Source organism: Felis catus, chromosome A2, assembly GCF_018350175.1.
Source record: "Felis catus isolate Fca126 chromosome A2, F.catus_Fca126_mat1.0, whole genome shotgun sequence".
NCBI classification, from domain to species: Eukaryota; Metazoa; Chordata; class Mammalia; order Carnivora; family Felidae; genus Felis; species Felis catus.
The window spans coordinates 17,005,023-17,032,413 of NC_058369.1; the positions used below are offsets into that span (position 1 = coordinate 17,005,023).

Genomic DNA, 27,391 nt, shown 5'->3' on the forward strand with positions numbered 1-27,391 from the left:
AACCCATGGGGAAGGGGAAGGAAAAAAAAAAAAGAGGTTAGAGTGGGAGAGAGCCAAAGCATAAGAGACTCTTAAAAACTGAGAACAAATTGAGGGTTGATGGGGGGTGGGAGGGAGGGGAGGGTGGGTGATTGGTATTGAGGAGGGCACCTTTTGGGATGAGCACTGGGTGTTGTATTGAAACCAATTTGACAAAAAACTTCATATATTGAAAAAAAAAAAGAGGGTTAGGGGCGCCTGGGTGACTCAGTCGGTTGAGTGTCTGACTTCGGCTCAGGTCAGGATCTCACAGTTCGTAGGTTCCAGCCCCACGTCGGGCTCTGTGCTCACAGCTCAGAGCCTGGAGTCTGTTTCAAATTCTGTGTCTCCCTCTCTCTCTGTCCCTCCCCTGCTCACACTCTGTTTCTCTCTTTCAAAAATAAATAAAGATTTAAAAAATTTAAAAAACAAAGAAGAATGCCTTTAAAAAATAAAAATAAATAAAAAGAGGGTTAAATTTTTAAAAAATGAATAAGGATTATAAAAGAAGAAACACTATCATTATTTGTAGATTATATAATTGTATACATAGAAAATACAAAAGAATCTACATGTAAATTATTATAAGCATGCTTATCAAGGTTGCTGAATATCAAATCAATGTTAAAAATAATTGTTTCTGTATAAAATACAATAGAAAGTAGAAAATTAAAAAACTCTGAAGATCTTGCTTATAATACTATAAACAAATCAAATACCTGTTAAGAAATCTAACAAATACACTTCATGTAGAAATCTATAGAACAATATTTAGAGAAATTCTAGAAGATGCAAATAAATGGAGAGATAGACCATGTTCATTGATTGGACAACTCAATGTTGTAAAGATCAATTCTCTCCAGACTGACCTAAGATTGTACCCAGTTCCAATCAAAATCTCAAGGGTTTTTGTTTATGCTTTTGTTTTGGTGGAACCCGACAAGCCGTTACTAAAGTGTGTGTAGAAATGGAAAGCACTCAGAATTGCTAGGATACTTTTGGGAAACAAACTGAGAGGGCTTAGTATACTGGATATCAAGGTTTAAATGAATCTGGGGACACAGTGTGATAGTGGTGCTGAGGTAGACAAGTAGATCAAAGGAACAGTGAAGATCTCAGATACAGATCCATTCATATAGATACCTTTGAATAATGCAAAAGCGATAGAGCAATGGCAAACTGAGAAATGGGGAAATGAGAAATGAGCCTTTTCAGTAAATGATGCTGGACCAACTGGATACCCCTCCAAATGAAATTAGATCCCTACCTAATGTCATTGACAAAAATCAATCCCAGCAGTGTGCTTGATGAATATTCAACAACCTGCTGCTCCCCAAAGGGCAAAATCCCTGATTTTCAACGTTTAGTGAGTTCTGTGGTGTAAATACTCCTACCCTGGCTGATTCTAAGCAACCAACGTAAGGTCACTGAAGGCAGAGTAGGAGGAAAAGAACGCGTGGAAGCAGGACGTAGATGGTATTTCCATACAGATTCAACTGACATCAGTAACCTCAAGAACAGAGATAAAAGTAAAATGAGTAGGAAGTGATGAATTTGGGCTATTTGTTTATTGCTTTTGTTTTTTACACAATCTATTTAATTGTTCAGTTTATACAGGTTAATTTTTAGTAATCGCTGTGTTTAACAATTGGCTCACAAAATACGTGAAAATTTAACAAACTTTCTCTTGAGCCTGTGCAAGCCAGCTCTAGCCCACCCTGATTGTACACCTAAATATGAAAGGCAAAACATAGTTTTTGTGAAAAAATATGGAATTATTCTACAATTCTAAAAAGTTGTTTTTTAAGATTTAAGTAATCTCTACTCTCAAGGTAGGGGCTCAAACTCAAACCCTGAGATCAAAAGTCGCATCCTCTACCAACTGAGCCATACAGGAGCCCCAGGAAAGTACTTTCATCATCTTAACATAGGGAACTTTTTCTTTTTCTCTTTCTTTTTTTGGGTTAGGTTCGTTGAGATAGGTATAGAAAAGAGTTAATATAGCTCACCTGGGGAACAACTGCTTACAAGGTTGATCCATGGCTGGTGTCTGGGAACTCAGATATCAGAAGGGTTCTCACACTCCCTCTTACCAGTGCCTCACTGTGCCTGAACTGTTTCTGCAAACAATGAGGTTTATTTACACTGAACACCTGCTTTGCCTTCTGGGAGACCAGAATTTTGGTACATGCTAAGCAGTGGGGGCCTACATAACCAGCTCTCCATTAACAACTCTGGGCACTGAATCTCTTTGAGCTTCCCCAATAGACCACATTTCAAATCTGTTTGCACAATTCATTGCTAGAGGAATTAAGTGTGTCCTGTGTTGACTCCACTGGGAGAGAGTTCTTGGAAGCTCACCCCTTGTTCTCTCTGGACTTGCCTCTCCGAGCCTTTTCTCCTTGCTGATTTTGCTTTGTATTGCTTTCAGTGTAATAAATCTTAGCTGTGAATAGGACTGTGTGCTGACTCTTGTAAATCCTGCTAGTGAATCGTTATACCTGGGGATGATCTTGGGGACTCCTGACACAAGGTGCAAAATTCACCTTTTTAAAATATACAGTTTGATGGGCCTGTGTAGCCACCAGCACAAGGAAGTTATAGAACATTTCCTTATGCATTTGTGCAATTCTCTCCTTCTATCCTCAGCCACTTGACAGCCACTGATTTATTTTCTGTCCCTATAGTGTTGCCTTTTCCAGAATGTATAATAGTATGCAACCTTTAAGTAAACCCTACACCCAACGTGGGGCTTGAACTCACAACCCTGAGATGTTGAGTCACATGCTCTACTGACTGAGCCAGCCAGGCACCTCGGTATATAGCCCCTTGATTCTGACTCCTTTAACTCAACCTGTTACTTTTGAGATTCATCCATGTTCACGTGCATATAAATACCTCATTCCTTTCTGTTGCTAAACAGTTTCCCATTGTAAGGCTGTACCACAGTTTATGTGTTCACAGTTGTTGCACATTTGGGTTGTTCTCTGTTTTTGGTGATTATGAATAAAATTGCTGTACACACACACACACACACACACACACACACATAGGTCTTTGTATGGACGTATATTTTATTTCTGTTGAGTATCTAGAGATGCAATTAATGGGGTGTATGTGTGTTTACCTTTATAAGAAACTGCCAGACTATTTTCCAGAGTGCTTTCCCAGAAGCAATGTTTGAGAGTTCCAGTGGCTCCACATCCTTACCAGCACTTGGTATTGTCAGTCTTTTTAATTTTAGCAATTCTACCAGCTATCGAATGATATCTTATTGTAGTTCTAATTTGCATTTCCTAAACACTGACAATGTTGAGTATCTTCTCATGTGCTTATTTGTTACCAAATATCTTTTTTTAAAAAAGTAATTTCTATATCCAATGTGGGGCTTGAACTCATGACCCCAAGATCAAGAGTTGAGCACTCTTCCCACTGAGCCAGCCAGGAACCCCCAAAATATATTTTATATTGATATGTCTGTTCAAATAGTTTGCTTGTTTAAATACTGAGTTGTCTTCAGGGGCGCCTGCGTGGTTCAGTTGGTTAAGCATCTGACTTCAGCTCAGGTCATGATCTCACGGTTCCCTGGATTCCAGCCCCACCTCAGGCTCTGTGCTGACAGGTCAGAGCCTGCAGCCTGCTTCGGATTCTGTGTCTCCCTCTCTCTCTGCCCCTCCCCTGCTTGTACTCTGCTCTCTCTCTCTCTCTCTCAAAAATAAATAAAACATTTAAAAATAAAATAAAATATTGGGTTGTCTTCATATATTGAATTGTAATAGTTCTTTATCCTGAATACAAGTACTTTATCAGATATGTGTTTCACAAATATTTTCTCCTCCCTCTGTCTTATCTTTTCCCTTTCCTAACAGTGTTTTTCAAAGAGCAGAAATTCTCAATTTTTTTCAAAATAAAACATTTTATCAATACAATTTAACTATGAATTCAATTACTTTAATAAATATAGGGCTCTTACAGTTATCTATTTCTTCTTGATTGAGTTTTAGTACTAGTTGTCTTTGAAGGAATTTGTCCTTTTCATTGAGACTAATAAAGTTATTGGCATCAAATCATTCACAACATTCTTCATTATTATTTCAATGTCTGTAGGACTTGTAGTGCTGCGTGACCCAGTCTCTCATTGTTTGTTTGTTTGTTTTTTTTTTGTGTGTGTGTGTGTGTGTGTGTGTGTGAGAGAGAGAGAGAGAGAGAGAGAACGCATGAGCAGGGGAGAGAGTCAGAGGGAGAGAGAGAATCTTAAACAGGCTCCACTCTCAGAGTGGAGCCTGATGCAGGGCTGTGGGATCGTGACCTGAGTTGACTCAAGAGATGCTCAACCAACTGAGCCACACAGGTGTCCTCTGAAATCTTTTTAAATAAGAGCATGTAATGTTAAATCTCCCTTTAAACACTGCTTTAACTCTGTTCCCCAAATTTTGATCTGCTGTGTTTTCATTTTCATTCAATAAAAAATATTTTATTTCTCTTGTGGTTTAGTTTTTGAACTGTGGGTCAAAATGTGTGGTTTAATTTCCAAATATTTGGAGGTGGGGGTTTCCAGATATCTTTATTATTGATTACTAGTTTAATTCTATTTTAATCAGGACACACTTTGTATGATTTCAATATATTTACATTTTGAGATTTATTTTATGGCCCAGATATTATCTTAAAAGCTTTTCCTTTTTTTTTTTTTTAGGATTTTTTTTTTTAATTTTTAAGTAATCTCTATACCCAACATGGGGCTCTTACAACCCATCAAGAATTGCATGCTATACTGACTGAGCCAACGAGGTGTCCCTATGGCTCAGAATATCATCTATCTTGACTAATGTTCTATGCACACTTGAAAATACTGTGTATTCTGCTGTTGTAGGGGGCAGTATTCTGGAAAGATCAATTAGATCAAGTTGGTTGATAGTGCTATTCATGTATTTTGTATCTTTAATGACTTTTTGGTTTCCATATCCTGAGGAAGGAGCATTGAAAATTCCAACTATAGAGAACCCTGGGTGGCTCAGTCAGTTAAGCATCCCACCTCTTGATTTTGGCTCAGGTCATGATCTCATGGTCATGCGATCGAGCCCTGGGTGTTGACAGCATGGATCCTGCTGAGGATTCTCTGTCTCTTTCTCTCTCTGTCCCTTTCCCCACTGGCAAGCTCTCTTTCTCAAAATAAATTTTCTCTTAAAAAAGAAAGAGAAACAAAACTCCAACTATAAGTGTAGTTTAGCTATTTCTTCTTTGATTTCAATCAGGTTTTGCTTTTTTTTTTTCAATCAGGTTTTGCTTTGTATACTTTGAAGCTGTCATTAGGTTTATGCACTTTTAGAATTGTCTTCTTTCAAAAAAAGATTTTTTTTTAATGTTTATTCATTTTTGAGAGACAGAGAGAGACAGAGCATGAGTGGGCAAGGGGCAGAGAGAGGGAGACACAGAATCCAAAGCAGGGTCCAGGCTCTGAGCTGTCTCAGAGCCTGACGCAGGGGTCAAACCCACAAACTGTGAGATCATGACCTGAGCCGGAGTTGGATGCTTAACCAACTAAGCCACCAGGCACCTCTGTCCTGTCTTCTTGATAAACTATCTTTCTCATTATGTAATGCCCCTCTTTATCCTTGTAAAATTGTTCTGAATTTTATTTTCCACGTTGTTAATATAGTTGAAGGGATTCCTCACTTCTGGTTTTGTGGTGATCTTTTTGCTGTTTATCTCTACCATTTTCATGACTCCTTTTTTGTAGTTTCTGTGTTTCTGCTCATATTCTCCATCTGTTTATGCATGTTGTTTGTCTTTTCCACTGGATCCTTTAACAGATTAGCCTCTGGTAGTCTCATTACCTGGGTCATCCTTTGGTCTGGTTGTTTTGACCCGTTTATCATTTGACGGTGGTTTTTCTTTTCTCTTTCATTTCTGGATGTGGGATAAATGCTAGATATTGTGTGTAAAAGAAGGGTAGAGCGCTAGGTAAATAGTCTTGATGCCCAAAGATGGGCCTGTCTCTTTTCTGTTAGGTTGTTCAGAACAGGGATTGAATCAGTCCAGTCAATAGTAGAGCTGAGCTTGGGTTTTGCTGTTGCTAGAACTTCTCCAATGGGCAAAGCGGCTGCCACCTTTTGATTCCTGTGAGGCCTGAGATGCCAGAGTGTCTTCTTCAGTGTCTCTGCATTCCACTGCCGGCAGGCCCTGTGTGTCTGAACCTCAGAGGAGGGTCTCTTGCTCTTCCCACTCCCTCAGATGTAAACTGCTGTTGCTTGTTAACCAGGGCAGGACCCGTGATGGGGGCGGTTTTTGTCACTTCTTTCCTGTTTCAGCTTCACGCTTAGGTAGACCTCGCACACTTGAGTCTCAGGGTGGGCCTTTCTTCCCGTTCTTGCCCTTCCCTTCCTTGCCAGCCAAACTCTGGGGCTTGTATGTGAGGGGAGTCCGGGGCGGGAGCCAGTCTTTAGCCTCCAAGAGGCTGCACGCCTTTGCACGCAGGGTCTGGGTCCCCTTCCCCTCCTCCCCAGGGGCATTGTGTTTGCATTCACCCCCTAAATCATACCTTTGCTTGGAATTGATGGCAAAAGGATTCTGTTCTTCCCCCACGGTTATTGCAAATGAGGCTTGTAGCGGGGAGAGGAGCTTCCCGCCCCTGCAGAGACAGGTGGCTGTGCTCTTACCCTCAGAGGCAGTTCATTTTTCCTGCTTGTGGGAACAGGAAGGTTTCCAGAAGCTTAAGGCTTTGCTTGGATTGACAGAAGAGTCTGGAAAGTGGGTGTTGTCTTGTTCTTGCGCACCACTAACTGGATGCTCTCAGGTCTCATGCTCCCCGCCCGATTTTTCTCGTGAGCACCCAATTGAGGCTTATGGAAAAGAGCGTGTGAATGACTGCAGACAACCCTTGTGTCTGGAGCTTCCAGAGATTCTGACCTGTCGGGCTAGCTAAACTCTGCCTTTACGAATTCATTACCACATGGCTGTCTCCCTTCCCATTTTTAGGGTGCTGTCCCTTCCTCCCAGGTTCTGCCACGGACAAAATCCATGTGTTCTCTCTTTGAAGGGGCTTGCTGCCCTCTGGATTTCAATTTATCTGGCTGCCTTGTGACCCGAGCTCTTTGAAGAGCCCAAGAAGTCATGACTGTGCAGGTTATCTGACTTTTTTCTTGCTATTAGGATGTAAGTGATGTCCTCATGTGACTTTGAGCACCCTAGGTGGAAGCAAGTTTCCAGGAATGATTTTGGAACTGCACAGGAAAATTGATAAGTCTGACTACATAAAAATTAGGGTTAATATTCATTAAACATTAGGAGTATGAAATTGCAAGCCACAGAGTGGGAGAAGATATTTGCAATACATATTGACCAATAAAACAGACCATAAATGGGATATAAGATAGTCTAAGAGAAAAACGGGCTAAAGAGTTAAGAAGATGCTTCACAAAAGCAGAAATGGGGGGGCGCCTGGAGGGGCTCAGTCAGTTGAGCGTCCAACTTCGGCTCAGGTCGTGATCTGTTTGTGATTTCGAGCCCCACATCGGGCTCTCTGCTGTCAGCACACGGCTTGCTTCTGATCCTCTATCCCCCTCTCTCTCTGCCCCTCCCCTACTCATTTTCTCTCTCTCTCTCAAAAAAAAGTTAATAAATAAACATTAAGAAAATAAAGGGGCGCCTGGGTGGCACAGTCGGTTAAGCGTCCGACTTCAGCCAGGTCACGATCTCGCGGTCCGTGAGTTCGAGCCCCGCGTCGGGCTCTGGGCTGATGGCTCAGAGCCTGGAGCCTGTTTCCGATTCTGTGTCTCTCTCTCTCTCTGCCCCTCCCCCGTTCATGCTCTGTCTCTCTCTGTCCCAAAAATAAATAAACGTTGAAAAAAAAATTTAAAAAGAAAATAAAAATAATGGGACATCTGGGTGGCTCAGTTGGCTAAGCGTCCGACTTTGGCTCAGGTCATGATCTCATGGTTTGTTGGTTCAAGCCCAGCGTCGCGCTCTGCGCTGACGGCTCAGAGCCTGGACCCCGCTTCGGATTCTGTGTCTCCCTCTCTCTCTCTCTCTCTCTGCCCCTCTCCGCTCATGCTCTGTCTCTCTCTCCCTCAAAAATAAATAAATATTTAAAAAAATAAAAACAAAGCAGAAATGTAGAGGACGAATAAACATATGGAAAGAATGCAAATGCCATGACATGCCTAAAGAGTGGCTAAAATTTAAAAAGTGTGAGAATATCAAGTGCTGATGAGGGTGTGCAGCAAAGGCAACTCTTATCCACTGCTGGTGGGAGCTGCTGATTGACAGAGCCACCTTCACATGATCTCGTCAAGGTAAAGGTCGGCTAAATTCCATCCTAGCAGTTCTGCTCCTACATATATACCTCAGAATTGCATGCACTATACATCCCGAAGCCAACCCTTGTGATCGACACATCCTTCTTTTAGCTTTGATGAACTTCTGGCCAGGGTACTGCTTAGTCTGACTGGCCACCAGATCCCTCAGGGTAACTGTGCATTTCTTCGTCACTCCCACTGCGTATACTCTCATGGTTGCACGCCCAGGAGACATCACTCCCATGTTCGGTTGAGTAGAGACTCTCCCCTCCCCGAAGCTTCTCATATGCCTGTGAGGAGCTCCAGGGCTGAGGGAGGAGCCTCTGCTACCGTTCTCAGGGGTGGTGGTGCTCACACACCTCACTGCTTGTTTGACCAATAAAGTTGCCTTTACGTCCCTTTCCCTTGGGCTTGGAGGGTGGGTTTGTACAGCCCCTTCTACTTTTCAGAATACATTCACATACCTTACCTTGTGTGCACATCATGACCCTGGGAAGTAAGCTCCATCGGGCAGGGCTTTGGTCCATTTTGTTCTTTGCTGTAATCCCCGATGCCTAGGTGGTCCTGTGAAGAGGTGAGGACTTTACAGATGAAGAACCTTAGGTTCAGAGAGGTCATCTGACTCCACTTAGGAGCCTTCTAGCTCTGAGTCTGGTGTTAGTGCTGCTTTTCAGAGCACAGGCTAACCTTTCATTTCTATAAATTATATGAGAAAGGACAAAGAACTGTGTCTGTGGTGTGATGTCACACAGAGGAAAGGACACTGAAATAGAAGTTTAAAGCCTGGGTTCCAATATTGTCACTGATGCTTTCCGGTCCTAAGACTCCAACGTCAGGCTCCGGTAGGGATGTGAGAAGACCATGGCTATGAAGTGTATTGTAAATAGTAGGGTAAGGGGCTCAGTTGGTTGAGCATCTGACTTCGGCTCAGGTCATGATCTCATGGTTCGTGAGTTCAAGCTCCGTGTCGGGCTCTTTACTGACAGCTCAGAGCTGGAGGCTGCTTCAGATTCTGTGCCTCCCTCTCTCTCTCTCTCTCTCTGCCCCTCCCCTGCTCATGCTCTGTCTCTCTCTCTCTCTCTCTCAAAAATAAATAAACATTAAAAAAATGTTAAAAATGGTAATGTATGCTTGTGGGTTGAACTGTGTCTCACCAAAAAGATATAGTGAAGTCTAACTTCCATTACCTGTGAATACAATCTTATTTGGAAATAGGGTTTTTGCAGCTGTAATCAAGTTGAGAGGAGGTTATAATGGATTAGAGGGGACCTTAAATCCAATGACTGGTGTCCTTATAAGAAGGCCTGGTAAAGAGACAGAGACATGCAAAGGGAAGATGGCCATATGAAGTCAGAGGCAGAAATTGGAGTGATGTGATTACAAGCCGAAGAATGCCAGGGTTTATCGGCCAACCACCAGAAGCTGGGAAGAGGTGAGGAAGGATTCTTCTCTGGAACAGTCGGAGGGAGCACAGCCCCACTGACACTTTGATTCTAGAACTCTGGCCTTCATGGAGAGAGAATACATTTCTGTTGTGTTAGCTGTTCCGTTTGTGCTCATCTGTTACGGCAGCCCCAGGAAGCTGACACAGGTGAGGCATATGTGGCAGGGATGTGCCCTGTAGAGACAGATGGCTCAGCACTGCGTGCGCACTCCTCCTAAGTGAAGCCATCCATCAGTGCTGAAAGGCGCCTAGACAAATGACCTTTCTTCTGTGATGCCTAATTTTCCTACATTTTTGGTTTGTCCTTTCTTTAGAGAGGAGGACACAAAACAGGCTATGGAGTGGGGTGGAAGAAACAGAGAGGAGGGATCTAGGGCCCATGGCCTGACAGCACGAGGGTGCCGAAGGGGGATGTCTCAAGCACTAGATAATCACGGAGGGGCGGATGAGTGAGCTGACAGCAGAGCTGAGGTCCCCAGAGAGGATGCTGGCTGGCCTCCTGGAGCACAATCATTGAGAGGCACAAACACTCTGGCAGGAAAGAGGGCCAGCACAGATAGACATCAGTATATCCTATTGCGACACAGCAGCCTCTTCATTGGGTCAAAGACTCTTGGCGACACCTGGTAACTCTATTCATTAGGCCTGCTTTGTCTCCTGCTCCCCTTCAGATCTGGGTTTTTCTATCCCTCCTGCGTATGCTGTGAAGGTGGGACAGAGCCAAGGGCAGTGATCTGCATCCCATAATACTCTTGTGGGAAAAACAAAACATGATACTAACAAACCCTCATGCCTGGATGGGATTTAGAACTTACAAAGTACATTCACAAACAATCCCTCTTGACTGGGCCTCCTCGTGAAAGGAGCCAGAGGTGCCTAACCATGAAAGACAGGTCTGTCCCCTAATTCAGAGAGTACAGGAAATCCTAAGTAAAACCATGCCAAACCCCCTAAAGTGGATAAGCATCAGGTTAGGAAGCCATAATACACACAGGCCATAACCCAACATCCTAATTTGCAGCCCTATCCAATAGCAAAGAGCAGACTGAGCTCATGGCACCAGCTGAATGCCATCTGGGCAAGAGTCCCAAGATGAAAACAGAGGACTTCTGTTGTTAGTAAATGGGAGACTAGGTAAATTTGGACCAACCCTTCCACTAAGGACACCAAAAGCTGTGCAAACATCTGAAAAGCATCAGAGAGCTAACAAGATACTAAAGAATTACAAGGCTGACGTCCCAGAGAGGACAGGAAATCAGACGGATGAGCCCAGCATTCAGGGCCACTTCTTCCCTGGAGGGACTTACCCATTTGGAAGAGGGGGTGAGGACAGTAGTGTTTCCAAACATTTGGGGCCATGGGGGGCAAGTTGGAGCACAGGGCCCACCAAAGGTGGAAAGATGCTGGTAAACCACTGCCTTTTTGGGGCTGTGGCCAGAAGATTGTGCCCTAGAGGTAAAGATGAACCCAAACCAAACCAGCCCTTGCAGTCTGATAGGACTGGTTTCAGTGGCCTGGAAAATCTCCAACCTTGATCTGGAATAATGTGATCCCAGAATTCTAGGGCCCCTGGGCACCTGATAGAAGCAAGCAAGCAAACAAGCAAGCAAGAAAGCAAGCAAGCAAGCAAACAAACAAACAAAAACCTTTTCTAAAGGAAGAAATCATCCTAGACCTTAAAATATTTCAATAAACTATTTCCAAATACAACGTCCATCGCAAAATAAAGAATAACGAGGCAGTTGGGAAGACAAATCAGGAGAAGTAGCAGAAATTAGGCAACAGAAACACACACACAGCAATTCCAGTTATTGGAATTATCACAGATTGAGCATCGGCAAAATTCTAGAAAACTCCCCCAGTAGTAATTCTGGCTATTTGAACTCCTAATTGTCTCTCGAATCCACCCTTGTTTGTTGCCTGCACTGATACAATCTCCATTCTGTTTGCCGTCACCACTCTCTCCAGAGCTGTCTTCTTAGAAAACAAATCTGATGAGGTACGAAGAAAACAATCAACAAAACAAAAAGGCAACTGATGGAATGGGAGAAGATATTTGTAAATGACATATTAGATAACGGGTCAGTATCCAAAAATATATAAAGAACTTATCAAACTCAACACCCAAAAAACAAATAATCCAGTGAAGAAATGGGCAGAAGACATGAATAGACACTTTCCCAAAGAAGACATCCAGATAGCCAACTGACACATGAAAAGATGCTCAATATTATTCATCATCAGAGAAATACACATCAAAACCACAATGAGATACCACTTCACACCTGTCAGAATGGCTAAAATTAACAATTCAGCAAACAACAGATGTTGGCAAAGATGCAGAGAAAAGAGAACGCTTCTTCATTATTGGTGGGAATGCAAACTGGTGCAGCCACTCTGGAAAACAGTATGAAGGTTCCTCAAAAATTAAAAATAGAACTTCCCTATGACCCAGCAAATGCACTACTAGGTATTTATCCAAAGAATAAATACAAAAATGTTGATTCAAAGGGGCACATGCACCTCAATATTTATAGCAGCACTATCGACAATAGCCAAATTATGGATAGAGCCCAAATGTCCAACTGATGAATGGATAAAGATGTGATACACACACACACACACACACACACACACACACACACACACACACACTGGAATATTACTCAGCGATAAAAAGTAATGAAATCTTGCCATTTGCAAGATGGAACTGGAGGGTATTATGCTAAGCAAAATGAGTCAGTCAGGGAAAGATATCATATGATTTCACTCATATGTGAAGAAACAAAACAGATCAACATAAGGGAAGGGAAGGAAAAATAAGATAAAAACAGAGAGGGAGGCAAACCACAAGAGAGTCTTAAATACAGAGAACAAACTGAGGGTTGATGGAGGGGACGTGGGGGGGGATGGGCTAGATGGGTGATGGGCATTAAGGAGGGCACTTGTTGGGATGAGCACTGGGTGCTGTATTTAAGTGATGAATCACTAAATTCTACACCTGAAACCATAAAAAGAAAAGAAAAGAGAAGAAAAGAAATCTGACATTGTTTCAGCATGTTTAATGGCATTCAAGGCCCTTCACAATCTGTCCTAAGTTGCCCTTTCCAGCCTCATTACCTAGGACACCTCCCTCTCACAATCTTTGGTCATATGGCAAGACTTTCCTATGGGTATCCTCCTGCTGCCTTGAATGTCCTCTCTTCCCACATGATTCTGAAAAATGCCTCCTCTCCTTCAAAGTCCAACTTAAAGCTCTCTCCTTGAAGCCTTTCTAAACTAGTAATTCCAACTCTTACAGATTTGTATATACCTCTATTATGACATTGGCACAGTGTATTATAATTATTTGTTTAGAATTCTGTTTCTCAAGTATACTGTTAATTTCCTTAGGTTAGGGTATGTCTTATTCATCCAGGGTTCCTGGCATCTAGCGTAACGCCTGGCTAAGTGCTCAGTAAATATTTATGAAAGAAGGATTTTTTTTTTTTTTTTTTTTTTTTTAGTAAACTCTACAACCAACATGGGGCTGGGGACTCATGACTCTGAGATCAAGAGTAGCACGCACTACTGACTGAGCCAGCCAGGAACCCCTAGGAAAGGGTATTCTTAAAAATAGGCGCTACAGACTCATGGACTGAATTGTGTCATCCCAAATGCTGCATGTCGAAGCCCTAACCCCTAATGTGACTGTATTTGGAGATGGGCTTATAAAGAGGTAATTAAGGTTAAATGGGCCCTAATCCATAGGACTGGCATCCTTATCAGAAGAGGAAGTAACACCAGAGACCTCCCTCTCCACGTGTGCATAGAGAAAAGGCCATTGGTGGATAGAGCAAGAAGGTGGCTGTTTGCGAGCCAGAAAGAGAGGCCCTGCCAGAAACCAACTCTGGTGGTACCTTCATCTGGGACACCCAGCCTCCAGACATATCTGTTGTTTAAGCCACCCAGTCTGTGGTATTTTGTTATGGCCATCTAAGCTAATATATAGACCATTTCTGGGATTTCAAACATGTACAAATATACACTTTTAGTGAAGGTAAGAATTCAAACTCAAACTGACAAGAATGGGTGGTGAGTGGACACAATGACATTAGGAAAATGGCTTTTTAAAAAGTTTTATTTCAAGAACTTTGTTTTTTACTCTTATTTCAAAAAAAGGTGGGTCAAAGTACAAAAAAAAAGTAGTTGAATAACAGCGTAGGTTTAGAAATCACAGCAGCAGAAGCAATGTACAGACAGCACAGACAAAACAACCCAACGTATGCAATTTTGTCTGGGTTCTTTGCTTAGTGTGTGTGTGTGTGTGTGTGTGTGTGTGTGTGTGTGTGTGTGTTTCCCCTCCTGTACAAAATACATCAAAGCATGCCATGAGATCAGAAAAAGAAAAGAGTTTAACAAATGGTTACAAGAAATAGACTCTGTACAAGAGGAGGTCATGTTTCTCCCCGTACCCCCCCTCCCCCCATTTCCTCTCTTCTTGTTCTGCTTTAGGTTAGGTTATTCTGAAGACAGTTCACCTCCAAGTCAGCCTGGTCACCTTTGCCACCCTCAAGTTTGGGTGACATGGAGTTCTGGATGTTAAATGACTCCTCCTCTTTCAGGCAGGACTTGAGAGCTTCCTGGATTTTGTGGGGAGCACTAGGGTCATCCTGGAAGAGGAGAAAAGATGAGGAGGGGCATGAAGGAGACAGTGGGTAGAGGGATCAAATAACACTCTAGGCTTTTGAAAGAAGAAAGAAAGAGGCTCTAAGACTCGAATGGACCAAAGTGACTCGTTAGCAGCTACTTTCTAGGAATGTCTTCCTAAAAAAACACTAGCCAGACAGGGATGAAACCTGGCAGGTAACCGGATTACAAATCCCTTTAATGGAGGCCAGTCTGAGGTTTTCAGAGGGGAGGAGGAGGGGGTGGGGGAAGGGGGAGAGAAATAGTCCCTTTAACACTTGATCTGGCCCCTCAAGAGTCTCAGAGCTCCCCTTGGGCAGGGCCTTCCATCCTGCTGCGGCTCTGCTTTCCCAGAAAGGTACTGGTCAGGGAGCTCCCCTAGTCAGGGGCATGAATAGGCCCATGGTCAGGTGCAGAGTTGCTCCTAGCAAAACTAGGGCCCCTCTCCCCATGGCAAGTATACCTCCTTTGACAAGAGGCCAGAGATGTGCGTGCCCCTTTACCAGGAGAAGTTCATCTACCAAAAGATGCTAGGGGTGCCTGGGTGGCTCAGTCGGTTAAGCGTCTGACTTCAGCTCAGGTCACGATCTCGCGGTCCGTGAGTTCGAGCCCCGCGTCGGGCTCTGGGCTGATGGCTCAGAGCCTGGAGCTGCTTTCGATTCTGTGTCTCCCTCTCTCTCTCTGCCCCTCCCCCGTTCATGCTCTGTCTCTCTCTGTCTCAAAAATAAATAAACGTTAAAAAAAAAATTTAAAAAAAGATGCTAACTTACAATCCATGCCCAGGTGAGTCTGGCCGCCTCGATGGTACTCGTGCGGCTTCGCGTCAGACAATACTCACAATACTCATGCGGCTAGCTTCCCACCCATTTCTGACGTGAACCCGCCCCATGTATGCATGTCTCTCCATGGACGTTGCCTGCAGCCCTGTGACAAGCTCCTGGCCCTGAACTGAATTTTCTCGTCAGAGGTTTTCTGGAAACCCCACACCAGTACACAGTCCTCCAGGTCTGTGTTCTGGGCATTCAGAGAACTCCCACAGTGGCACCGGCCTTCCTGCCATGCTTTTCCTGCAGGGCCATCTGGGGGTTACAGGCACACCTCATTTTTATTATGCTTTGCAGACACTGCCGTTTCTTTTCATTGAAAATTTAAATTTTTTAAATTTAAATTTATTTTTTTTAATGTTGGTTTATTTTTGAGAGAGAGAGACAGACTGCGAGCAGGGGAGGGGCAGAGAGAGAGGGAGAGACAGAATCTGAAGCAGGCTCCAGGCTCTGAGCTGAGCACAGAGCCCGATGAGGGGCTCGAACTCACGAAGGGTGAGATCATGACCTGAGCCGAAGTGGGAAGCTTAACCGACTGAGCCACCCAGGCGCCCCAAAATGTTATTACGCTGAAGGTCCGTGGTAACCCTGCAGCAGGCAAGTCTGTGGGTGCCATTTTTCCGGCAGCAGCTGCTCACCTCGTGTCTCTGTGTCACATTTTGGTGATTCTCGCAATATTTCAAACTTTTTCATTATTATTTTTTTTGTTATGTGATCTGCCATCAGTGATTATGACTCAGTGAAAGCTCAGATAGTGATTAGCATTTTTTGCAATAATGTATTTTTTAATTAATACGTACATCTTTTTAGACAACGTGCTATCGCACACCTGCTAGATTACACGCTGTAACATCACTTCTATGTGCCCTGAGAAACCAGAGTTTGTCTGATTCGCTTTATCTTGACATTCACTTACTGCAGTGGTCTGCAATTGAACCCACAATACCTTGGAGATATGCCTATATACCCAGTGTGATTCAGCTGGCCTCAGTTCCTTCTTAGGCACTCCAAATAGCTATTGTAAGTGCTTGGAACTCTGCTGATCAAAGAGGTTGGGTGAACACCCAGGCAGGCTCACCGGTGGCCAGAAGGGTAGAGAATGTTGCTATCTGACCAGCTAGCTCAGACTTTTCTTGGTTTAACCACTTCCAAAATTGATGGTCATCATCATGCTGAAGGAACAGGACAGTCTCCACACAACTGTGGCGAGTCCTTGCCCATGCTGACTGCTACTGAGTTTGACCCATAACAGCACTAGGTCAGGGTAGTGACTGGTTGGACAGAAGGTAGGGAAAGGCTTCAGGCTTATGCAGGATACTATGGGTGCTCAAAAGTCCTGTGCCTAAACAAACCACTGTCACCTCCCCCTGCTCCCAGCCTCACTTAGCACTTTTTCAGAAGACTGGCTTGAATACAGCATTATAATACAGTTTCAAAGACCTCAGGAATGATTTATGGACAACAGGGGAACACACGTTCCCCATTCACAACTCCACAAGAATAAGAAGAAATGAACTTCATACAGTGTTGAGGCAGATTTCAGGTACTTGATATTTTCTATTACTGCTGGGAGAGATTTAGAAAAAAACCTTTTCAAGAGCATAAATTTAGATGTGGTGAGATGGAAATATCTCCATGATATATTAAGTATATGTATACACGTACACACACGTACACACACAGGCTTTAAGGAGAGGGAAGCGGGAGGGGGTAGAACTGCAATTTTCATTCCATGTACTTCTGCGTGGTTTGGGGAAAGACACTGGGCATGGAAGCTTGAGAGGTGGGCCTTTAAAGATCCTGGGTCGGGGCACCTGGGTGACTCAGTCGGTTAAGAGTCCGACTCTTGGTTTGGCTCAGGTCATGATCTCACGGTTCGTGGGTTGGAGCCTCCTGTTGGGCTCTGGGCTGACAGAACGGGGCCTGCTTGGGATTCTCTTTCTCCTTCTCTCTCTGCCCTCCCCAACTCATGCCCAAGTACACTCAAAATAAATAAATAAACTTAAAAAAAAAAAAGTAAAGATCGTGGATAGAACAGACTTTGGATCACAGCAAGCCTGGAACAGGAGAGGATGGCCTGTGTTCACCCACCCTCTCACGAGGACAGGACTCACTTCCGTGCTGTTCAACATCCTGCTCCCCCCACCCCATCCTTGACATCAGACAGGCTTTGAGGGCAAACAGGGGCATCATGTGAGGAAAAGTAGATTTAGGGGTGTTTACAGATCTGGACATCTAAGCTGTGATGCCATGAAGGTGAGGGCCCAAATGAAGCCTGGCCCCTTGAGGGCTCATGGGATTTAGACAGATGAGAAAACCGACTTCTGGGCCGATAGGTGGGATACGGATATTCTAAAAATAAGGAACGTATGTATCCCACGATGCTATTAGACAAGCTAAGTACTTCCAACAAACAGCACAGGTGAGGCAGTGTCTAAACCAAGATGGAGCTATCCTAATCCACGTGTCTCCTCCAGAACTAGATCCTATTAAGCTGAGGGCTGCTGAAACCCTCTGCAGAAGGCCCGTCTGCCTTTGGCTTGCAGAAGTCACTCGTGGAGACGGAGCTGGCCCTCCATCTGGCCTAAGTCCTGGCAACTGCTCTGCGTCCCCCTTCCCAGCATTCCACCCCAGCCAAATGGACATCCTTCAGCCCAGGGGTAGTGTGGGTTCAGGCCCGCACCCCCACTTGTCCAGACACAAATCTCTCTCAGAAGGGGATGGGCAGTCAGTATTTTACCAAATACATGAAAGAAATCGAGCCTAGGAGTAAGAAAGATTTAAACTGGGGTGGGGAGGTCAGGGGAGGACTAAAGGACCCCATGGACAAGTCTAGTAATTACTAGACTGAAATCCTGGAAGGTCTGTCAAATCTCAGGAAGGCCAAGTTATATCCACGACCTTCGCTGACGGTGCAGCGTTTGCCGTGGGACTCGGGTGACTTCCCACACGCTGTGCTGCCCACACACTAGCCATTCCTCCCTTTTCCCCGATGCTCCTTTCGGGGGGCTGGCTGCTCAGCTCCAGGGCCCACGCACTCTCGGCCACTGGCTCCCTGGCTGTGGAAGCCAGGCGAGGAGCCGCACGAGGCCACTGGAGCCGTGGTGGGGAGGGGAAGTGTCACCGGCACAGACACCAGCAGCGGCTCCTTCCCAGATGTTGTCTGCAATCATTCAGAGTGTGGCCTGTAGAGATTGCTGGAGATGGGTGGGGAAAATGACCCACTCAGTCCACTTCACTTATGTAAAAGAAATAACCCCTCTCTTAAGATAAGTAGGACTCTCCAAAATTTTCGGAGCCTTCAATACCAAGGGCATTTGAGGGGTGAGGGGAAGGAGGTGGCAGAGACTACATGGGCGGGTGTGACTTGGAGGCACCTGGTTCCCCCTCCCAGCTCGCCTGGAGATCTCCCGGCTTTTATCCTGCTGCTAGCATCACTGGTAAGCAGCCAATATGGCGGCTGAGCAACAGATAGAGCTTCACGTCATAATAAAGTGGCAACGGTCTTAACTGCCAGTGCCTGCAAGACCTTCAGTATGACCACGTCTGACTTTTGGGCTAGGTGGAGAGAGTTAAGAGATGAAGGTAGAAAATCCACAAGTACACACCCTGCTGGACGGGACAGGCATCCCCTCTCATGCTCAGGGCTTTGGCAGAGAGGACATGATGTCCCCTGGGACACAAGTTGAGGGAAAGATGCCAGGTGGGAATGACCTTAGAGATCCAAGAGGTGACAGAGACCTCCAGAACCTCATCTTGCCACCACTTCACTGAGAGATGTCCTCAGCACTGCCCAGAAAACCCCACGGCCCTTCTCAGCAGAGTCCACCATAGCTGCCCAGTCCCTGCTCCACTCCGTTTTCAAGGCTTGCCATGTTCTGAGTTCAAGGTCAGTGGGAACGTTCATGGACAAATGCTGTTCCTTCCACAAAGTTGGGTCAGCCAAGAAGAACTGGAAACCTCCATATTGGCTCATGCAACCAAGACCTCCGAGAAAAGCTAATTCCTTCCTCTCCCTCTTTGGGAAGAGGGAAGGAGTCTTTCTACACTTGGGGTGACAGAAAATGTATGTGTCAGAAACTTTCCTAAGACACTTGCACTCTGCGGACAATGTATACCCTGACTGGAGGAACCATCGTTCAGGTCTGACCTGCTGCCCCACATGTATGAGATGGCAGATCAGACAACAGAACCAGAAGACCTTGCAGCAGGCCATCAGTCACCAGTATTCCACGGATGACTGAATGCATACTACCGCGAGGTGCTGGGCTAGGTGGGAAGGGGGTATACGCACAGGCCTATATCCTGTGAGCTGATGAATGTGTTTATCAAGACTAAAGTTTATAAGACATCTTGTTTCCTTGGTTATTATGTCCATCTTGAACTTATTAATATCTTGATGCATACCAAGTAAAATAATATCTGTTGTTTCTCTACCCTTTATATCAAAGACTTCAAAAAATTATCCTAAACTAACCTCTTTCATTTCTTATTTAAAGGACCTCTTTGCTCCTCCTCCACCAGGCCAAGTTCTTCTTTCCTGGGGTTTGGTGAACAAGGTCCCATTTACTATTCTTCTCTCTTTTCCTTCTGGGGGCTACACTTTACCCATCTATAAAAGGAAAACAACGATCTAGATCTGCTGTCCCATACGGTAGCACGTGCCATGTGCCGAATTCCTGGACTTGGCTGTGACACGATCTGGAGCTTGGATGGTTTCCGCTTTATTTATGAAATTCTCTCTGACAGTATCCAGTACTTAACTGGTTGTCTGGTCCAGATAACACACTAAGCCAGGATCTTTAGAAACTGGTCTATTGGGACCTTCTATTGGGTTTCAACTGACATTTACGAGCCCATCTTCCTAAGAAGAGAACTTACCCCCAGACTCATGCTTCCACCAGTGTTCTGTGCTTATCTTACCCTCACCAGTGGATATATGCCTGCCAGTTTTAGGGTGCTTAAACAATATAAAGGACACTGTTTTCCTAGCCATCCAGAGGTTTCTGCACTCATCCCAAAGAGCAACTACCATTCACTTCAGTGCCTGCCAGGAAATTCCCTCTCAATGAAAGCAGAGTGTTTCTTCTTGACACAGAATGTAGAGAGACAAGGAGAAAGACCAATCAGACTTCTAAAGTCTAGACGAAGCTAAAAATCAGGAGTCCTCCTAGACAAAGAGCTTCCATACTACCTGTAACTCTGCTCATCAAGGAAGTGACACGCCATCCTGCCCCTAGTCCCACAATCCCGATCCCAGCAGGTCACCCTGAGCTGACCTCCAGAGCTGTGGGGAGGGGCTCCACACTCACTTGGAAATAGATCAGAGACAGGGTAAGGGCCGGGTGTGCATTACCTTGAGGGGAGTTGTGGGGGGAAGACGAGTTACCTGACAGACAAGTTACCACAGAGAGCCAAGGTGAGGGCAGGGGGGAAGGAGGTACGGGGAGTGTCTCCAAGCTTCCTTACGTTTGGGTGAGAGCCTTCGGCAATGGTGGAGAGGGAGAAGTTATCGTTGTGGAGTTCAGACGGGGTCCGGAATTTGCTGGTTAGGACAGAAGAGAGCAGGGAAAATGTGAGTGAAGTGATCACGGCCAAACCTGACGAGAGCTTCCTGGGTCAAATACTATATTTCATCAAATGCCACGGGCCGTAATAAGATGTGCCATTACTTGCTGGGCCGCTGAGAAAAAAAACTTCTACCATTTAAACTGTGATCCAATACTTTCTTATCACCTAGAGCGTTTATTATATACTGGAAGTAGCTCATTGTGACATTAGATAAAGAACCGATGGTGATATGAACAGCTCTGGCCAGGATCGCGAACGCCAGGCACTTACAACTACATCATGACTGCATCTGGCCAACAGTGGTTATAAGATACAAGCGACCAATTTCAGACATGTGAATATGGGGGCGGGGGCGATGTGTATCTTAGACTCAGTACAGCACAGCAGTATCTGTCGTGCTACGTGTGGTGTTATCAGAGTGGTAACCGGCCCTGGGAAATGAGGGTGACAGCGTTTGAGCTGAAGGGCACGGGGGCCATGCTCTGTACAAACTGTGTAGCCTGCTAGGGGAGGAAGGCCGAGAACGGGCCCTGTCTCTGGCTGCTGCCCCCTGGCAGTTGCCCCTTCTCTCCCCCACCCTCCTCAGCAGCTATCCTGATAGGTGGTCGCACCCTCTCCCTTTGCTCCCCTCTGCTGCAGCCGTCCTGGGTGCAGGCATGGGAAAACAAGGGTCCTGGCTTGTGATCACACGCACAGATACGGCCCCGCCTCAGTGCACAGGCACAATGGAGAGATCCCTTCTGCCCCAGGATGGTGAGCTGAAAGGCCAGCGAGTGCACGTTGCATGAGTTTACCCAGCAAAGGAGCAACAACAGATGGTGTGTTTGTCCTTTTCCCAGGACCCAGGGAAAGTCCTTCAGTCACATTCTCTGGAGGGGGTCTCAGGTCAGGGGGGAGGGGATAAGGGGGCAACAGGGTAAAAGGGAGGTTGGGGACAGTTCTGCATAAATTTTCTCACGGGCCCCCAGGCGGCTGAACTGCCACCTCCTCCTTTTCTGACTCCAGTGACACTTTAGGACATTCTTTGGCTCAGTGCTAAGAGTGATTCTCTCAGCATATAAGGTCACGTCCAAGTGTTGAAGGCACGGATGTAAAGGCAAATGCGTGCTGACTGTCACAAGCACACAGCAGCCACTCACTCCTCTGCTGAGAGAGAAGCTGACACGAGACTCTATTCCCATCTGGCCCTTAAAATCCACAGCAGAAGTTAAGCCTAGCCCCTCCCACACCCAATATTCTACTTAGGAGAGGTAAGGTGGATTTCCCTAAATTCCTTGCGCTTTTGTTCGGACCAAGGGTTGACAAGTTTTCAACAGCAATGCACTGCCAAGCCCCTTCTCTTCCGTGTTCGTGGAGGAAGAGCCTGTACCGAGTGACAGCAGGTCTGAGGGAGCTGGGGTTCCTTCCTGTAGATGTGTGAGTGGAATCCTCACACCAGCCATGACGGACAAAGCCCTGGGAAACAGGTGCAGTCAGCCAGTGGTGGGCTGAGCATAGTGACCTACACGGGGGACCACAGCCAGGTGCACTGGTGGCCTTTTCTTTAAGCACCATCTATCCCCGGGGTGGGGGGTGTCGGAAATAGTGCCAGACAGCGGCAGAGGGGCCACGGGGTCTTGGGCTCTACGGCAATGCCAGCACATCCCGCACAGGAATGGATACACTTGGATGAGTGTTTGGTGTGAAAAACACAACTAGGGATGTAGAGCAGGTGCCCGGGCCCCTGGTGACGATGTCCCTGGAGCAGGTGGAGGGGCGCGGACGTAGGGTCAGGTGGGGCGGGCCCACACAGACTCACTTGGTCCTACGCAGCTTGGTATTCTCTGTCTTGAGCAGATATAGCTTCTTGGCGAAGAACACTGTCATCATGAAGAGCAGGAGCAGTACAAGGGCAGCCGAGCCGACGGCCACGCACATCACCTGGAAGTCGGTGATGATGGACTCGCAGCGCATCCCCTTGTGCCAGATGTAGTCCTGTGTGTTGCACCTGTGGCGGCGACAGAGAGAGACTGAGATGACGGGCAGGCAGCCGTGGCCACAGCGAGGGCCTGGTCCCTGAGCCCCATACTCACCTCAACAGCCCATTCCTGGGACTGTGTTGAGGAAGTGTGATGTCCCCGATCTGTGCAGGCCTCATAGCTGAGACTCTGTACAACCACCCCATGAGGTGATGGGCACTGAGGAGGGCACTTGTTGGGATGAGCACTGGGTGTTGGATGTTAGAGATGAATCACTGGCTTCTACTCCTAAAACCAGTACTACACTGTATGTTAACTAACTTGAATTTAAGTAAATCTTTTTAAAAAAAAATTTTTTTTTCCAACGTTTATTTATTTTTGGGACAGAGAGAGACAGAGCATGAACGAGGGAGGGGCAGAGAGAGAGGGAGACACAGAATCGGAAACAGGCTCCAGGCTCTGAGCCATCAGCCCAGAGCCTGACGCGGGGCTCGAACTCACGGACCGCGAGATCGTGACCTGGTTGAAGTCGGACGCTTAACCGACTGCGCCACCCAGGCGCCCCAAATTTAAGTAAATCTTAAACAGACGTCCCATGAAGTGGGCAGAGCAGCGCTAAGGTCCATGATATAAACAAGGCAACCAGGGCACTGAGAAACTGAGTGAACTGGTCATTCCCATGAGTATGAAGTGACTGCGGAGGGTGGGAACCCTGGCTTTCCCCCTCGCAGCCTCAATGACAATCACAGGATTCTCTCAGCTCCCCCTGCCCTTGGCTCTGGGTGAAAGACAAGATAATAGGACCTCTGGCTCCAAAAGCAGTCAATCCACTCTGCACGTGAGAACCTATCTTGCTGTTCTGCAGTCCCATCTAGTTCACCAGGCTATCCAGACGCCAAAATGTAAGGAAGTGACAGACAAGGACGAACACAAAGATGGATGTACATTCCCCTCCTATCGCAGCCCCCAAAATTCTGCCCCTAAAGCTTCGTGTCCTATTACCATGAGAAATGTCAGGAAAGCACAGTGAGAATCAACCCTCTGGGTGGGTTTTAGTCCTTTTGTTGAGTGACTTTCTCTTGCCCTTGGGGACATTCCCAGGCTCCAACTCTTCCAATGACATTGCTGTTTCCATGGGAACCAGGCTGCTTCAAAGAGGAAAGATGTGGAAGGATACAGAAGCAGGCAAATGAGGGAGGACATGAACCTCAGGGTGAATGACAGACAAGAGAAAAGGGGTCCAGGAATGGGGAAATTAAGCATTGGAGAACTGGGCTCCTCCACCTCCGGAATAGGGTGGGGAGATGTGACTTAACAGGAAATTCTTTCTTTTCCAACTGACCCTCTGCAGTCCAGGGAGGCTATGTGTCTGGGGAGGGCGGGGAAAGAAGATCCTGCTAACTTGCTGCTCTGGAGAAGTTCTGCTGTAGCTCCGATCATTTCCCTGCAGTGGGCCAGGGCGGCGGAGACAAAGGCATGCTGCAGTCTGCAACTGAGGGCTTGGCAGTCTCCTGTGAGTGGAATGCAAAACAGTTTCCGGGCCACAGCCGAGCCTGGTTGTGCACAGTGGGAGGAGGAGGCTCTGGGGGAGGAGGGGGGAGGCCGGAGAGTGACCCCGGGATGGAAGGTGAGCAAGGGGGGGGGGAGCTGAGGGGGTGGGGAAGGTGGGCGAGGGGAGACTTATGGAAAAGCCCTTCTGAGGCAGGACCCACTGGAGGGTCCCTGGTCAGCACACCCACCCAGCTTACTAAGGGCAAGCTTAATTTCTCACTGGGGCGTCCCAAGAGCTCCAGGAGGTTCTGGGACCTTTTCTAGCTCTCCAGAAGCAGTAAGGACCCTACATTTCATACTGTGATAGGAAAAGACTACTTTGAAGGTGAAAATGCGGGCCTCCGATAGGATGGAAGATAATGATTTCACTGCTCCCAGGCTAAAATCATCACTGTAGTTCCCCTAACGAAAGCTTGAGGAGCAAAATCACAGGGTTTCCACATATTTCTGGTAGCCCTTAACCAACAGGCAAGGTCTTGTTGCCATAATTTCTTGATCATGGTTCCTTTTAGCAATGACTGGACTACTCCAATCAGAACCGTGTGGGCACATCCTATATGACTGACCCTAATCATCTCACGATCATTTATATGAAAGAAGGAACTAGAAGTCAAGCTTTAATGCCAAAGGCACAACATTCACACCTTCTACATGTTATTCTTCTATCAGAACATCAAGACCTACAGAATTTGAATTCTTTACACACCTCCAAAAAAAAAAAAAAAAACCAAGAAAGAGAAACATCAGGAATGACATTTAAAGAGACCCCCAGCTTACAGAAATTCTCCTCCTAGGACCAATGGAAACAGGTACCAGAGGAATCTGGGGGTTCTACTCTACTTCTAGGGCCTGTAGAGGATGGAGACAAGGAAACTATCCACATCACCCCTGACTTGTGATTCTTCCACAAAAAGCCAGTGAGCTCTCATGCCATGATGGCAGGTGTATGAGGTATTCCTGAGGTGGCATGGGATGGTGGCTACAGTCTATGTCCTTAGAGACACTAACCTCTCTGGGTCTTCAAAACATTCTGCACTGGGTATCCCAAGGAAGACAAAAATCAAGGTAGAAGGGAAAAATCCACTACCCCAAATTAAGAGACCCTACCACATCTGATATGCCAGGAAAGATACTTTGTTTGACTTGACCTTTTTGAATGGCTGCTTTTGGGGTCTGCTCCCAATGAGAAGGTCCTCACTCTGACTTTACATGCCCACCTCCCTACACATGCCCTGCAGGGAGATAGGGTCTTCCTCTAGCCACACACATGGCTCAGGGGGAGTGCTCCGCAGCCATCTTTCTTCCAGAGTAGGCTTATAGGCCTACTTTTTCTGCTAGCATGGCCGGAACTCTCCAACGAAACACCTGAAGCCAGTAAAGACCTCTTTCCAAAACCCTTAGAGAAGTCCCCTCCCTTTGCCTTTGTAAAGCTTAGTGGTTTGGTAAAGAAAACACGCTTGGAGGAAATACAAAATCTTATTTCTGAGGAATCTCTCCTTGTGATGAGATCACAGGAAGTACATTTAAGAAGTAGTTCCCCATAGAAGATATCTGAGTGAACGTCTCTTGATCCTCTTGGCCTGGGAACACACAACCTCTTGGAAGTTGTGCCTATCACATCCCCCTCTTTGCTGAGTCTGCCTCACATACACTCTTCAGGAGTTCTTTTACAAGCCCCTGTGCACCTGCCTGCCACACCCTTACCTGCAGAAGGCCCCTATGTTCTCCACCAGGTAGCACTGGCCGCCATTGTGACAGTAACTTGGAAAGAGGTCGCACACTGACCGGCAGGAGCCGTTATGTCGCACAAAGCCGCTGCGGCACTCAGTGCCATTCTCGCTTGGGGTCAGGTCCCTGCCTGGCTCTCCAGGGCGGGGCCTGAGGGCGATGCTGCTGCCAGGGACCATCCCCAGAGTATGCTGTGGGGGCACAGCATGCCACCGACTGGTAGGCTGGCCAGTCCCGGGCCCCAGACCAGGCTTCTCGGTAGGCACCAGAAGGTCACTTTCATCTTCCAGGTCTTCACCTCCCGCTGCATCCTTGTCATCCTCTTCCTCCTCCTCTTCATCAAGGTCATCATAGAAGGATGTGGTGGGGTAGAAGTCAGATTCATCAAAGGGGGTGAAGTCATCGTATAAGTCAAGCAGGCTCCAGGAAGGGGTCTCTCCCCCAGTATCAGGGTGGTGCTCTGAGGTTCCTGGCGACCCTGGGAAGCTCTCCAGGTCGGCACCACGGCCCTCACCATCCAATCCTTCGAAGTAGTCGATGTCAATTATATCTGACACTGGCTGGGGCTCCATTGTGCCCTGAAAGGGGAATGTGGGCTCTGGCCCATGAGGGTCATGTGTGCTGCCTCCCAGGTTCAACCAAACCTCCAAGGGACTCTCCTTGGGGTGTTCTGGGCCGGGGCTCAGCATGTCGCCAGGTGTGGGGGAGGGTGGTCTGCTGGCCTCTGTAGCCTTGGGGATGGAGGGGGCCATCGATGACTGTCCCAGGGCCTCCTTGGGAGCCGGGAGCGTAGCTGGAAGGGCCTGGGTGTCGCCGCTGCCGGCCTCTGCGGTCACTCCACCCAGGCCAGGGCTGTCAGCCTCCAGCCAGGGTGCGCCGGTCACCGCTGCCGACGCCTCCAGCACCTCCTCTGGCCCGACACTAGGCCCCATCATGGCCTGCTCACCGCCAGGTGCGGTCCACGAGGTCTCGTCTTCCTCAGCTGCTGGTGGGCCGGCCTTCTCCCTCGTTTCGTTGGCAGTCGGCTCCCTCGCCAGGATGCTCTTCACCTGCTCGTGGGCCTCGACGGCGCTGCCAGCCTCACGGGCTGTGGAGGGAGGTAGGGGGCGCGGCGTCAGGGCCCCGCCCCCCGCCCACCCGAAGAGACCAATTCAAGGTTTCCCAAGGGCCCGCCCCCACCCCGCCCGGGCCCTTTTCTCGCTCAGGCCCCGCCCCTCGGCCATCATACCCCGCCCCCGGCAAGCCCGCAGTGTAACCGCGGCGGCTCCCACCTCCCGCCCAAGGCGGAGGTTTTACCCTCAGAGCTCCACCTCACCTCCAGACCCCGCCCTA

At 46.9% G+C, this 27,391-nt stretch overlaps 1 protein-coding gene across 4 annotated transcripts in view; it reads right to left on the bottom strand.

Moving 5' to 3' along the window:
* The window catches only part of CSPG5 (chondroitin sulfate proteoglycan 5), a 53,022-nt gene that overhangs the window by 25,128 nt on the left and 503 nt on the right, over positions 1–27,391 (bottom strand). Inside the window, exons 1-5 of one of the 4 annotated variants that reach the window (XM_045049544.1) lie at positions 26,036–27,146; positions 22,621–22,809; positions 20,721–20,796; positions 8,785–8,879; positions 2,093–2,138 (exon numbers count right to left, since the gene is read on the bottom strand). In XM_045049544.1, coding sequence (XP_044905479.1) covers positions 2,108–2,138; positions 8,785–8,879; positions 20,721–20,796; positions 22,621–22,809; positions 26,036–26,994 — 1,350 coding nt within the window. In that variant the 5' untranslated portion in view covers positions 26,995–27,146 and the 3' untranslated portion in view covers positions 2,093–2,107. Of the gene's footprint in view, positions 1–2,092; positions 2,139–8,784; positions 8,880–13,861; positions 14,412–20,720; positions 20,797–22,620; positions 22,810–26,035; positions 27,147–27,391 lie in introns of those variants that run through there. The other 3 variants (XM_023248321.2, XM_023248324.2, XM_023248323.2) reach the window with 3 other exon arrangements.